The sequence below is a fragment of the Oncorhynchus tshawytscha genome, linkage group LG08 (genome assembly GCF_018296145.1).
Source record: "Oncorhynchus tshawytscha isolate Ot180627B linkage group LG08, Otsh_v2.0, whole genome shotgun sequence".
Taxonomy (NCBI): domain Eukaryota; kingdom Metazoa; phylum Chordata; class Actinopteri; order Salmoniformes; family Salmonidae; genus Oncorhynchus; species Oncorhynchus tshawytscha.
The window spans coordinates 14846049-14861190 of record NC_056436.1 but is presented as its reverse complement, the minus strand read 5'-3'; the positions used below and the strand labels follow the sequence as shown (position 1 = coordinate 14861190).

The 15142-nt window shown below is 48.8% G+C and overlaps 1 protein-coding gene across 10 annotated transcripts in view; it reads right to left on the bottom strand.

Moving 5' to 3' along the window:
• gphna (gephyrin a) overlaps positions 1-15142 on the bottom strand; it is a 134229-nt gene that overhangs the window by 92108 nt on the left and 26979 nt on the right. For all 10 annotated transcript variants that reach the window (XM_042325270.1, XM_042325271.1, XM_042325274.1 and 7 more), the window contains exon 2: positions 12181-12259. In XM_042325270.1, coding sequence (XP_042181204.1) covers positions 12181-12259 — 79 coding nt within the window. The remainder of the gene's footprint in view (positions 1-12180; positions 12260-15142) is intronic.

Sequence of the window (15142 nt, the reverse complement as noted above, 5' to 3'; positions counted from 1 at the left end):
TACAGAGGCAACAAAGCTGGGACAAAGAGACTGAAAAACAGCTTCTATCTCAAGGCCATCAGACTATTAAATAGCCACCTCTAGCACATTAGAGGCTGCTGCCCAATATATAGTGGGGCAAAAAAGTATTTAGTCAGCCACCAATTGTGCAAGTTCTCCCACTTAAAAATATGAGAGGCCTGTAATTTTCATCATAGGTACACTTCAACTATGACAGACAAAATAAGAGGGAAAAAAAATCACATTGTAGGATTTTTAATGAATTTATTTGCAAATTTTTCAACCACTCCACAAATGTCTTGTTAACAAACTATAGTTTTGGCAGGTCGGTTAGGATAACTACTTTGTGCATGACACAAGTAATTTTTCCAGGACGACTCATAAGGCTGTCTTTAAAGATTTGATCTCTCGCTCCAAAATGAGGAGCTCCTGGAGGGTTAAATTCGAATGAGATTTGTTGGTCCATCAGCTGATTCTGGAGGCTGGGTCCATGGCTTTGAAGGCTTCCTCCAACCTGACTTCTCTTGCCTTGAAGTTTGTGCCCCTGTCAGCCAGGATCTCATAGGGTTTCCTCCGTCGGGAGATAAACAGTCGTAGGGCCATGAGGAAGGTTTCAGTATCCAAACTCTCCAATATGTCCAGGTGGACACATCTAGTTGTCAAACACTTGAATAGAATGCCCCAGCGCTTTTCCACTCGACGACCTAGCTTGATTGTCAAGGGGCCAAAGCAATCTACTCCTGTTGACCAGAAAGGTGGTTTGAGGAGGCACAAGCGAGCAGGGGGGTAAATCTGCAATTTTGGGCACAGTAACTCCGGCCTGCCATCTCTGACATTCCCCGAAGGCGTATTTGTGCTTACAAATGGCTCCTCGTCCTCCAAGTATCCAAGTACTTACGCCTCATGTCCCCATACTCTCTCTGGCCCTGGGTGGAGAAGCCTCTCATCATAACTCTTGATGAGGAGGCTGGTAATAGGGTGGATAGCATTGGGATCCAAGACTTCTGCTTGGCGCAGCCTCCCTCCGACTCTGATCACTCCGAGGATTTGGTCATATTCTGGGGCAAGAGAGAGAAGACGGCTGTCCTTAGCCACTTCCCTACCGGCTTTCAGAGATTTTAGCTCCTCAGGGAAGCTAACTGCTTGTGCATGGTGGAGGAGCATTGTCTCTGCTGCGAGGGAGGTGGGTATGGAAGCCACCCCATCTGAGGTCTGGTTTGTGGCGGCGATCACATCCGGCAGTGTTTGGGATTGTGCTAGGTCAGGGAGAGCTGTTGCTGGTTCCGTAGAGATGCTGTAGCATTGGGCGGACTTCCTTAACTCATGAGCTTCCGTTGGTTGCGGAGGGGCCGCACGACTGTGGGCTGTCGGCCATTCGTTCCCTGGTTGGGACAAGAATGGTGGTCCCAAGCTCCAGCGATGGGGTTGAGCCAGTTCCTTAACTTCTTGACGCACCCATCCCGTTAGCGGGATCATTTTCGTCAACATCCGCTGAATTGCAGAGCGCCAAATTCAAATTAAATTACTAAAAATATTTAATTTTCATGAAATCACAAGTGCAATATAGCAAAACACAGCTTAGCTTGTTGTTAATCCACCTGGTGTGTCAGATTTCAAAAAAGCTTTTCGGCGAAAGCATACCAAGCGTTTATGTAAGGACATCTCTCTCAGCAGACAAAACATTACAAACAGCTAGCAGCAAAGCAGATTGGTCACGAAAGTCAGAAAAGCAATAAAATGAATCACTTACCTTTGATGATCTTCGGATGTTTGCACTCACGAGACTCCCAGATACACAATAAATGTTCATTTTGTTCCATAAAGTTTATTTTATATCCAAAATACCTCAATTTGGTTGGCGCGTTATGTTCAGAAATCCACAGGCTCTAGCGGTCACGACGGGGCAGACGAAAATTCCAAACGTTTTTTTAATAATCAATCCTCAGGTTGTTTTTACAATATATAATCAATAATATTTCAACCGGAGAGAGAAAATGTCTGCTCCACTCTGTTGGCGCATGCAAAACGCTGCTGGCACCCAGCCATCCAATGATGCGATGTTATCTTTCTCGCTCATTTATCAAAATAAAAGCCTGAAACTATGTCTAAAGACTGTTCACACCATGTGGAAGCCCTAGGAAAAGGAATCTGGTTGATATCCCTTTAAATGGAGGGAGGGCATGCAATGGAACAGAGAGCTTTCAGGAAAAACAGCACTTCCTGGTTGGATTTTCCTCAGGTTTTCGCCTGCAATATCAGTTCTGTTACACTCACAGACAATATTTTAACAGTTTTGGAAACTTTAGAGTTTTTTCTATACTAATCTGACAATTATATGCATATTCTAGATTCTGGGCCTGAGAAATAGGCAGTTTCATTTGGGTACATTTTTCATCTAAACATCAAAGTACTGCCCCCTACACTCAAGGGTTTTACCACGAGTAACATCATCAGCAGGATTGTTTACGCTGTCAACATACCTCCAGTCCTGGACTTCTGTTAGGTCTTGGATTTCCGCAATGCGAGTTCCGACAAACACCTTATACCTGCAGGACTCCGACTTGAGCCAGGTCAATACAGTGGTCAAATCACTCCAGTAGATGGCCCTTTGAATTGGCAAGGTGAGCTTGGTTCGCAAGGTAGAGACCAACTGGGCTCCGGAAAGGACAGCGCTGACTTCCAGCCTAGGCATTGACAACTGCTTCTTGGGTGGACCTGGCCATGACAAAGGAAACATGGGTGTGGCCTGCCTTATGCTCCAATCTTAGATCGGAGCGAGCTTATGTGGCGGTTTCCTACGTGTCACAGAACACATGCAGTTCTGGGCATGATCCCAGTTGGTCAGCACAGGGTGGTACATAACATCTTGGCATTTGGACTGCAGCGAGCTCTGATAACTCTTTCCCAACAGATCCATTGGTCCACTAGGTCAGCCGACTGAATTGGTCCATCCCAGTCCCTCCTGGTCTGCCACAGGTCCTGGACTAAAACTTTGGCCCGGGTTGTATATGGCAGGATATACCCAAGGGGTTCATATTGACTGGCCAGGGTCCAATAGATGGTGCGCAGAGTGGGGGTTTTGGTACTCAGGGCTGAGCGGTGCTTCTACCCCAGGGTGTCCGATATGCAGCTCCATCTCAGTCCTAGAGTGGGCTCTTGTGGGTTAGCACCAGACAGACTGCGATAGCCATAGTTCACTGCTACTGGACCTGGCTTGTGCGGGAGGTGCTGGATAACTTCCGCTCTGTTACTTGCCCACTGTCGGACCTCGAATCCCCCTTTGTACAGGAGATTCCGTACTTTATCAAGGAGTGCTTTTTCTTCAGCCATAGATGGGACGCTCTGTAGGCAGTTATCCACATAGAAGGCATTGTCCACTGAATCCCATACTTCAGGGTCACTGTCTGGGTGCTCCCGTGCGTGTCTCTGCAGAGCGTATATGGCACAGCAAGGACTGCAGGTGGTGCCAAATGGGAGTATTTGCCATTCATAGATTGTGTGCTCTGCGTCTCGTTCCATATCTCACCACATGAACCAGAGCAGTGTAGTGTCGGAAGGCATCAGACAAATCTGATGAAACATGGTGAAAGATTAGTGGAATCTGTGTGGGTAGCTGGACAGGTAGGATGACTGACAGTGAAGGTGAACAGGTGGTCACGTGTCAGGTGACTGAGGAATGTATGAGACTGAGGCAGGAATTCCTTTAACCATAAAGTGGTATATTTACTGAATAGTCTGTGCTGCATCACAAAGGAAACAAATAACATGTATCCAATCAAATTCATAATCAAAGATCAAATCATATCATTCATTATTAACATAAGTTAGGGAGTTCAACAGTTCAGTTCATTAAGTCAATAGTAATCATCCGCGAGTCATTTAGGCTCGTAACTATTTATCATAAATCATGAAAGAATACAAACAGTGAATGGTGACACAATCTATAATTCCCATGATCAAAGTCAATCAGTTAGCAAACAATGACATTTCTCATTTCACTCTTTCAATTGTCTTCATGTGTACATATAATTAATTTCAATACACATTAACCATATCGATTGCATAATTGGCCTATGAGGATCCGTAGGGCCGTGATCATTGACAATTCACATTACACAATATGTTTGAAGCTGCACTCCAAGCCGCGCTCCGCGGTAATAACTATTAACAGTAACTGAATGGCCCACTCTCCCGATCGCCACAGATAATTCAGATGAAAGGTAAGAGTCGGTCGACTTACGTGGATTCATGGACGCACAGAACTTCTGGATCAGATGGAGTTAAGGAAGAGAAAGCAGCGAGATCAGGCGATGGCAATTTCCTCCTTTTATGGAGTTGAGATCTGTCGGACATTTCCACCTGACCTAATTAAAGTGCCCCTGGCCCAGCTGAGTAAATGGCAATGAATTAAAGGATTATTCCACCAACTCCATGGGCCTTTTCTACAGCCACCCCGGAAATGTGTTAAATTCCACACTCCTCAAAAAAGGCTCATTGCTCCCCGTCCTCTGTCATCTCAGGGAGAGGAATTAGTCGGGCAACTGGCCGGATATATGTCCGGTTCTTCACCTGGATCTCCACTGATCTAACACGACCATTGGTCCCAGGCATGGTCTTAGTTATACGGCCCACCGGCCAGGAGGCTCGAGGCAGCTGAGGGTCCACCATCATTACTACTTGGCCAGTTTCCAGGCTGGCCATTTCTCTCCGCCATTTCCCTCTGTGCTGTAGACTTGGTAGGTAATCCCGAATGAATCGGGCCCAAAAATGGTCAGCTAAGATTTGGCTGTGTCGCCACCGGCGTCTGCCTACGAGGTTGGTATCAGCATACATGGCTTGAGGAAGTGACTCATCTCTGCGTCCCATCAAGAGCATATTCGGTGTAACCGGATCGGGGTCAGCGATGTCTGCAGAGAGATATCCCAAGGGTTTGGAGTTCAGAATCCTTTCCACCTCTATCAGGACGGTCCTCAAGACAGTTTCAGTGACAGTTTGGTCCCCCAGGACGACTCGTAAGGCCGTCTTTACAGATTTGATCTCTCGCTCCCATGTTCCTCCAAAATGAGGAGCGCCTGAAGGGTTCAATTTGAATGAGATTTGTTGGTCCATCAGCTGATCCTGGAGGCTGGGTTCCATGGCTTGGAAGGCTTCCTCCAACCTGGCTTCTCCTGCCTTGAAGTTCGTACCTCTGTCAGCCAGGATCTCGTAGGGTTTCCCCCGTCGGGAGATAAACCGCCGTAGGGCGTTGAGGAAGGCTTCCGTATCCAAACTCTCCAGTAGGTCCAGGTGGACACATCTGGTTGTCAGAAACTTGAATAGAATGCCCCAGCACTTTTCCACACGACGACCTAACTTGATCATCAAGGGGCTAAAGCAATCTACTCCTGTTGACCAGAAGGGTGGTTTAAAGAGGCGCAAGCGAGCAGGGGGTAAATCTGCCATTTTGGGCACCGTAGCTCCGGCCCGCCATTTCTGACATTCTACGCAGGCGTATTGGTGCTTACGAATGGCTCCTCGTCCTCCAATTATCCAGTACTTCCGCCTCATCTCCCCATAGACCCTCTCTGGCCCTGGGTGGAGAAGCCTCTCATCATAACTCTTGATGAGAAGCCTGGTAAGAGGGTGTCTGGAGTCAAGTATAATTGGGTGGATAGAATCTGGGTCCAAAATCTCTGCTTGGCGCAGCCTCCCTCCGACTCTGATCACGCCAAGGATTGGATCATATTCTGGGGCAAGAGAGAGAAGACTGCTGTCCTTAGCCACTTCCCTACCGGCTTTCAGAGCTTTTAACTCCTCAGGGAAGCTAACCGCTTGTGCTTGCTGGAGGAGTAGTGTCTCTGCCGCGAGGGAGGTGGGTATAGAAGCTACCTCATCTGAGGTCTGGTTTGTGGCGGCGATCAGATCCGGCAGTGTTTGAGATTGTGTTAGGTCAGGGAGAGCCGTTGTTGGTCCCGTAGAGATGCTGTAGCATTGGGCGGACTTCCTTAACTCATGAGCTTCAATTGGTTGCGGAGGGGCCGCACGCCTGGGGGCTGTCGGCCACTCGTTCTCTGGTTGGGACAAGAATGGTGGTCCCAAACTCCAGCGATGGGGTTGAGCCAGTTCCTGAAGGGTTTTACCTCTAGTAATGTCATCAGCAGGATTGTTTATGCTATCAACAGACCTCCAGTCCTGGACTTCTGTTAGGTCTTGGATTTCCGCAATGCGAGTTCCGACGAACACCTTATACCTGCAGGACTCCGACTTGAGCCAGGTCAATACAGTGGTCGAATCACTCCAGTAGATGACCCTTTGGATTGACAAGGTGAGCTCGGCTCGCAAGTTGAGGCCAACTGGGCTCCGGAAAGGGCAGCACTGAGTTCCAGCCTAGGCATTGACAACTGCTTCTTGGGTGCGACCCTGGACCTGGCCATGACAAAGGAGTGTGGCCTGCCTTATCCTCCACTCTAAGATAGAAAACAGCCCCATAAGCTCGCTCCGAAGCGTCACAGAACACATGCAGTTCCAGGCATGATCCCAGTTGGTCAGCACAGTATGGTACATAACATCTTGGCATTTGGACATCAGAGAGCTCCGTTAACTCTGTTTCCCAACAGATCCATCGTTCCACTAGGTCAGCCGGGTGGATTGGTTCATCCCAGTCCCTCTTGGTCTGCCACAGGTCCTGGACTAAGACTTTGGCCCGTGTTGTGTATGGCAGGATATACCCAAGGGGATTGTATTGACTGGCCAGGGCCCGATAGATGGTGCGCAGAGTGGGGGTTTCGGTACTCGGGGATGAGCGGTGGTTATACCCCAGGGTATCCGGTATGCAGCTCCACCTCAGTCCTAGAGTGGGCTCTTCTGGGTTAGCACCAGACTGCGTTAGCCATATTTCACTGCTACTGGACCTAGCTTGTGGCGGGAGGTGCTGGATAACTTCTGCTCTGTTACTATTACTGTTAGCCCACTGTCGGACCTCAAATCCCCCTTTGGACAGAAGATTCCGTACTTTATCAAGGAGTGCTTTCGCTTCAGCCGTGGATGGGATGCTCTGTAAGCAGTTATCCACATAGAAGGCATTTTCCACTGAATCCAATACTTCTAGGTCACTGTCTGGATGCTCCCGTCCGTGTCTCTTCAGAGCGTATATGGCACAACAAGGACTGCAGGTGGTGCCAAATGGGAGTACCTGCCATTCATAGATTGTGGGCTCTGCATCTCGTTCCATATCTCGCCATATGAACCGGAGCAGTGTGGTGTCGGAAGGCAGTAAACGAATCTGATGAAACATGGCTTTGATGTCTCCACTGATGGCTGTAGAGTGCTGCCGGAACCGGAGAAGGACACCGAGCAAGGAAGGACCTAAGGTTGGTCCGGGGAGTAGACAGTCATTCAGGCTTTGACCAGCAGCTTGGAATGAACAGTTGAAGACAAGTCTATACTTCCCACCATGTTGCTGGATAACATGGTGAGGGAGATACCAGGATTCACGGAGTGCGTTTCCCTCTTCATGAGCTGTTACTTCAGTGACGTAGCCTGCCTTCACAAGGTTATGAATCTCTCGGTTATGAACTTCTGCAAGCTCAGGATTCTTCACCAGGCGTCGCTCCGTTCCACGCAGTAGTGGGAGTACAGCCCGTGTCGTGGTTGCCAGAGGAGGATGGTTGGGCACCCGTAGCAGTGGGGTTGCATACCTGCGAACGCCATCCATTTCAGTGGTGGTGGTGCTCTTCTCCAGGAGGTCTAATGCATAGGAGTCATGTTTTGAGCGAGTGACCTCCTGTAGCTTCCGGTTGGAGAAGGTGTCCATCTTCCAGAGCATCTCAACATTCCGAAGGAGGTCGGTGGCTGCATCTGGATTGCTTCTGGTGAAGAGGACTTGCTGTGACTGTACAGCTTGGGTGGAGAGAAGTAGATGGGATGGACCTTGCACAGCCCAACCCAAGGATGTATGGACAGCAATGGGCCCTCCTTCTGGTCCAGCTCGTATAGGCTCAGTCGGGGTGACGAGATGTGGGTGGTCTGACCCAATCAGGATAAGTGGTGCTACTCTGGCAAGGTTAGGAAGAGGCAATCCTCGTAGATGAGGATATTGTTTCTGTAGAACACTTACCGGGCAGGAGTGCTCTGCGAGATTCAAGCCATCTGCCGTGAAGGCATTGGTGATGTTATAGGCCATGTTATAGGCCACGTCCCTGTTTCCTTAAGGTGAAATGCTAAAGGTTATAGCAGAGCCTTTCATTTGGATAACATCATGTCGCACCGTTCTGAGATTAAGGGTCTCGGGGGTCCCCTCCAGGTTAAGCTGACGGGTGGCCGCCGTGAGAATGATTGTTCTTTCTGACCCATCATCTAGAACGGCGAATGTATCAATGCTTCTCCCTTCACTTTGCAGAGTGACCTTGACCACCTTCAACATGACCCTTGGAGACCGGTTCTGCTGGTCGAGGTACAGCTCCTTTGCAGCTCCTACCATGAGCATACTCTGCTCCTTCTGTGCTTGGGGAATTACATCATGCAACACGGTGAGATGGATTTCTTTACAGCGGTTGCAGGGTTTGCTCAATGTGCAGGTCTCCGCCTTATGGCTACGGGCACACTTGTAGCATCGCTCGCCTGAAGTGATCCAGGCCTTCAATTGAGTTTGAGTGAGCTTTTTTACCCTGGGGCATGAGCCAAGGAAGTGCCCCTTACTATTGCAATATGGGCAGTAAGGCTGGAATTTGAAGTTCTTGCTCTTGAGAGGGGTCTTCTTCCCGGGTTCCTCCCCGGCCTCACTATTTAAGTACATGGTAGTGGGATTTGGCCTTTTCTGTCCCTCCTGGCGTTCAAACTCCTTCCTTCCCCCGGTGGCTATGGCTGAGATTGTGGCCTGGTGAGCGATGCTCTTCGCCTTTACCTCCAACCATGCGGCCAGGTCTCTAAGAGAATAGGTGCTTCTAGAGCCCTCGTTCAGGATGCCCTTATTCAAACAATGTTCAATGAAACTGTCTCTGAGGTACACTGGAAGTTTGCTAAGAAGCCTGTAAACGTGGGAGCCACATTTCAGCTCGTTCCCGTCTTCTCCTTCAACGGATTGGAGCATCGAGGTCAGGGATTGGACAGCCAGGGAGAATTCTTGGAAGGCAGCATGGTCTCCCATTTTAATTGGAGACGTGTTCAGGATGTTGTTTAGTTCATTCTGGACTAGCTGACGTGGCTCACCATATCTCGCCTTCAGGGCCTGGAGAGCTGCAGTGTATGGTGTTGTGGAGTGCATAAAGGATTGGGCCAGCCTGTATGCACTGGGAAACCGCAAATGATCCATTAGTACTTGGTATTTGTAGCGTTCTGACAGATGACTGTGAATACCCAGTAGGCTCTCCAATGCCATTTCCAAAAGGACAAATTCACTCTCCTTTCCGTTTTCAAAGTATGGCAGCTTGGGTCTGGGAATTCCATAGGCTGAGGCTACTAGAAGTTTCATAATGTTGGCTCCCTCTTCTGGTTGCGTGAAGGATAAACCCGGGACTTCTGATGAGCCCACTGTGGCCTCATTGGGCCGGTCCCCTTCTGTCCCAGACTCTCCATTTGTGGCAGCCGGAATTGGGCGAGAGCCCTCCGACCGGTTGTTTGAGGACTGGCCTGGCCTCTACGAAAGGAACGATTTGCCTTGGTTGGTAATTGGCGGAAAGGCGAAGGAGTGATTCTTTGTCCAGATGGAGGAATGCTAACTTGTGTCACTGGCATAGAGGGCGTTGGCGGAGCGGCCTGTCTCCCGTGCTCCGTGATGGCTGTTGACCCCGGAGCCTCCGGGGACTGTGTGCCATGCTGTACCAGAGGGGCAGATTGGGAAAGAAAGGCAGACAGGTCAGGTCCATGTGGAGGGGTGGTCACGTCAACTCCCTGTTCGTTCCTCTCCAGGAAGGATGAGACCATCCGTGCCTCCTCCAATTCCCTTCTGGCTTGACGGTGCCGTAGCTGCTGTGCCAGGTCCTTGGCAATGAATTCCCTTTCCTGTAGAGCTCTACGAGCCTGCACATCCAATAGGTGACATCGTTCGTCTTTCCTCCTCAATCTGAAGCTCATTTTCCTCCACCGCTAGTAGTTTCATCCTCTCGTAGGACAGCGGTCTGTGAATCGCTGAGGGCTAGTGAATGGCGGCTGCCATGGCCACTTCCAAAGGGGTATCCACTGGTCGAACTCTCACTCCGTCTTTAGTGCCTCGACGATTTCCCATTAGTTAAGGGATGAGCGGAGCCTGCCTCAGGAAGATGGTCGACCGTTGCGGTGGGAATTACCTCCCCCATGGATTTTTCCACTTTCCCGTCCCAAAGCAGTTTCTGGTCCTTGGCTTGAAGGGGATGATTGATGGCTGAAACGTACAATTAATCCATCGCACTTTGAACTCTGGTGGGCTTGACCTTTGATGTGGGAAACTCGACCACATAATCCTTAAGATAACCAAGTGCTTGTCTGGTCCTTCTGGTGCTGCTGGTGGTTGAGGATGAAGCCTTCTTTGTTGGTTTAGGCTTAGCTCCTGGATCTTATATTTGTTCCAAGACCTTTCCCGCAGATGCTCTTTTCTCCTCTCTTCTTCCTTCCAGTGGAGATAATTCTTCCTTCTCCTCCTCCATTTCCTTTTCACCTGTCTTTGATTCAGTCATTATCCGGCTCGAAGGACCATTGAAAGATTAGTGGAATCAGTGTGGGTAGCTGGACAGGTAGGATGACTGACAGTGAAGGTGAACAGGTGGTCACAGGCCAGGTGATAGATTAATGGATGAGACTGAGACAGGAATTCCTTTAACCATAAAGTGGTATATTTACTGGGTTCATGGACGCACAGAACTTCTGGATTAGACGGAGTTAAGGAAGAGAAAGCAGCGAGATCGGGCAATGGCGATTTCCTCCTTTTATGGAGTTGAGATCTGTCAGACATTTCTACCTGACCTAATTAAAGCACCCCTGGCCCAGCTGAGCAAGTGGCCATGAATTAAAGGATTCTTCCACCAACTCCATGGGCCTTTCCTACAATCAATGTCAAGAACTTTGAAAGTTTCTTCAAGTGCAGTTGCAAAACCATCAAGTGCTATGATGAAACTGGCTCTCATGAAGACCGCCACAGGAAAGGAAGACCCAGAGTTACCTCTGCTGCAGAGGATAAGTTCATTAGAGTTAACTGCACCTCAGATTGCAGCCCAAATAAATGCTTCACAGAGTCAAAGTAACAGACATCTCAACATCAACTATTCAAAGGAGACTGTGTGAATCAGGCCTTCATGGTCGAATTGCTGCAAAGAAACCACTACTAAAGGACACCAATAAGAAAAAGAGAGACTTGCTTGGTCCAAGAAAAACGAGCAATGGGCATTAGACTGCTGGAAACCTGTCCTTTGGTCTGATGAGTCCAAATGTGAGATTTCTGGTTCCAACCGCCGTGTCTTTGTGAGACTCAGCGTAGGTGAACGGATTATCTCTGCATGTGTGGTTCCCACCATGAAGCATGGAGGAGGTGTGATGGTGCTTTGATGTGACACTGTCTGTGATTTATTTAGAATTCAAGGCACACTTAACCAGCATGGCTATCATAGCATTCTGCAGCGATACGCCATCCCATCTGGTTTGTGCTTGGTGGGACTATCATTTGTTTTTCAACAGGACAATAACCCAAAACACACCTCCATCCTGTGTAAGGGCTATTTGACCAGGAAGAAGAGTGACTGAGTGCTGCATCAGATGACCTGGCCTCCACAATCACCCGACCTCAACGCAATTGAGATGGTTTGGGATGAGTTGGATCGCAGCGTGATGGAAAAGCAGCCAACAAGTGCTCAGCATGTGTGGGAACTCCTTCAAGACTGTTGGAAAAGCATTTCTCATGAAACTGGTTGAGAGAATGCCAAGAGTGTGCAAGGCAAATGGTGGCTACTTTGAAGATTCTAAAATATATTTTGATTTGTTTAACACTTTTTTGGTTACTACACATTTCCATTGGGGTTATTTCGTAGTTTTGATGTCTTCACTATTATTCAACAATGTAAAAAATAGTAAAAATAAACAAAAACCCTTGAATGAGTAGCTGTCCAAACTTGTAACTGGTACTGTATATATACTTTGTTAAATGGACTCGTTCTGACATTCTACAGCACTGTTGGATAAGCATTTCGCTGCACCTGGCATAACACCTGCAAAGTCTGTGTGCGTGTGTGTACTCACAGTGATGGGTCGTGGACCAGATCTTTGAGGTTTACTCCACTGCGGTCCTCAGCCAGGTTCCTGAAGCAGCTGTCACTCACTGTAGAGATAAATAGAAAGGGTGAGAGACCGAGAGAGAAAAAGAGAGAGAGAGACAAAGATATAGAGAGAACGTGCGGTTAAAATTGGCAAAAACACTGGGCCGTGGGGTGAGACAGAGACGCAGCTTGAGCCGCACCCTCTTCAACACACATATATATATATATAAAAAGAGGAACATAACATTTGACATACCAGTTTGGATCTGGCTAAAAATACTTGAATCAGTTATAGAACCCATTGTCCTTTATGGTTGTGAGGTCTGGGGTCCACTCACCAGCCAAGAATTCACAAAATGGGGCAAACACCAAATTGAGACTTCTGCAAAAATGTTCTCCGTGTGCAACGTAAAACACCAAGTAATGCATGCAGAGCTGAATTAGGCCAATACCCGCTAATGATCTAAATTAAATTCTATAACCACCTAAAAGGAAACGATTCCCAAACCTTCCAAAACAAAGCCATCACCTACAGAGATTTGAACCTGGATAAATATTTTTTTTAAATTCTATTGGAAGGCTTGAATCATTTGCAATTATTTCTGTCTCCATATGATATGGTAAATATATAGAATGCAAAAAAACTCTACATTTAAATGGTATTAATATTAATTTGCATATATTTCCATGAATTCCCATATATTTCCGTTAATTCCCATGGAATGATTCCACCTCTGAATATTCCCCAAAATGTGCATCCCTAGCTGTGACATCACACCTTGTCTCTATCATCACTCTTTTCTCAAGGGCGTGGGAGAGATCATTTTTTTAAAAGAGAGAAATAGGCATGAGGACAAAGATGAGAAAAGGATAAGCTAAATATAGTAAAGTGCAGACAAAGAGAGAGAGAGAGAGAGGGGGAGAGAGAGAGAGAGAGAGAGAGAGAGAGAGGGAGAGAGAGAGAGAGAGAGAGAGAGAGGAGGGAGAGAGAGAGAGAGGAGAGAGAGAGAGAGAGAGAGAGAGAGAGAGAGAGAGAGGGAGAGAGAGAGAGAGAGAGAGAGGGGAGAGAGAGAGAGAGAGAGGGGGAGGAGAGAGAGAGAGAATGGGTATAGGGTGTGGTGGTTGTGGCAGTGTGATGGCACCATGGCTGTGTGGTCTGTACTGGAGCACTGACCTGTAGCCTGGTAAATAAATTATAAAGCACTGACAATTCAACCAGCAAAACTGAATGGCCTCATGTTTTCTCTCTCTACTCTACTGCTTCATCCTCTACTCTGCTCCACATCAGAGACAGAGATAGCGAGAAAGAGAGAGAGAGAGAGGGGGCGAGAGAGAGTAGAGGGGGCGAGAGAGAGTAGGGGAGGACAGAGAGAGACAGAGTGGTGTAACACTTGCTTCATAATTGCAGCATTCCCAGTTACCCGCTTATTCCCTTATACCCAAACGTTTTCACTCTCTCTCTCAATGCCCAGTGCTCTCCCCTACTTAGAAACTCTTCCTCTTACACTCTCCTTCCCCACTCTCACTCCTTCACTCGTTCTTCTCCCTTTTACTCTCCCTCTCACCCCCTCTCCCCTCCTAACCCTTGATCCATAGGCCACAATTCCCTGCAGGAGAGGGAGGGATGGAGGGATATCTTCTCCCCTCTCTCTTGTCACGCTCTCCTTCTCTCTTTCTGTGCTCCAACTGAGGTCCATGTGGTTCAAAATGTGTTGGAGGGTAGAGTAGCCAAAATAGTCAGAGGGGACGGCCAGAAGTAGCAAGGTGATAGTGAGATTCCCACATCTCTCTCTGGTGAGATGCCAATGTGCCACAGCTCCAGGAAACAGAAAGAGAGAAAGAGTGAGAGAGAGAGAGAGAGAGAGGAAGGAGCATTATGACTGTGTTGTAGTGACTAGATTAGTAGTGAGTGAGTGAGTGAGTAACCCAAGCGATGTACAGGGTCATACGCCCATTCCCTCATTTACCCTTTCCTCTTCTGTCTCTCATCTCTCACTCTTTCTTACCATCTCTCCTTTCACACCAACAGTACAAGGCCCAGTGACACACGGGCATTTCCATTGAAAAGGACCCATGAGTACCAACATGTGAAGTCATAGGAGAATATCAAATTGAAAAAAAATATAGATATTTTGGGGAAATTAAGGCCTAGATCCATTTTTCAACCATTTTCCATCTTAAAATGAGGCTGAAGTAAAGGCTTTGATTTCTTTTATGTTTTCTTTGATGCCTTGACGTTAACGTCCACAGACTTACCGGACTGGACCAAACCTGAACCTGGCCTGGTCACACCCCCATCCCTAGTGCCTGGCCACACCCCCATCCCTAGAGCCTGGCCACACCCCCATCCCTAGAGCCTGGCCACATCTCCATCCCTAGTGCCTGGTCACACCTCCATCCCTAGTCACACCCCCATCCCTAGTGCCTGGTCACACCCCCATCCCTAGTGCCTGGTCACACCCCCATCCCTAGTGCCTGGCCACACCCCCATCCCTAGTGCCTGGCCACACCCCCATCCCTAGTGCCTGGTCACACCCCCATCCCTAGTGCCTGGTCACACCCCCATCCCTAGTGCCTGGTCACACCCCCATCCCTAGTGCCTGGCCACACCCCCATCCCTAGTGCCTGGTCACACCCCCATCCCTAGTGCCTGGTCACACCCCCATCCCCTAGCCACACCCCCATCCCTAGTGCCTGGCCACACCCCCATCCCGAGTGCCTGGCCACACCCCCATCCCCAGCCACACCCCCATCCCCAGTGCCTGGCCACACCCCCATCCCCAGTGCCTGGCCACACCCCCATCCCCAGTGCCTGGCCACACCCCCATCCCCAGTGCCTGGCCACACCCCCATCCCCAGTGCCTGGCCACACCCCCATCCCCAGTGCCTGGCCACACCCCCATCCCCAGTGCCTGGCCACACCCCCATCCCCAGTGCCTGGCCAC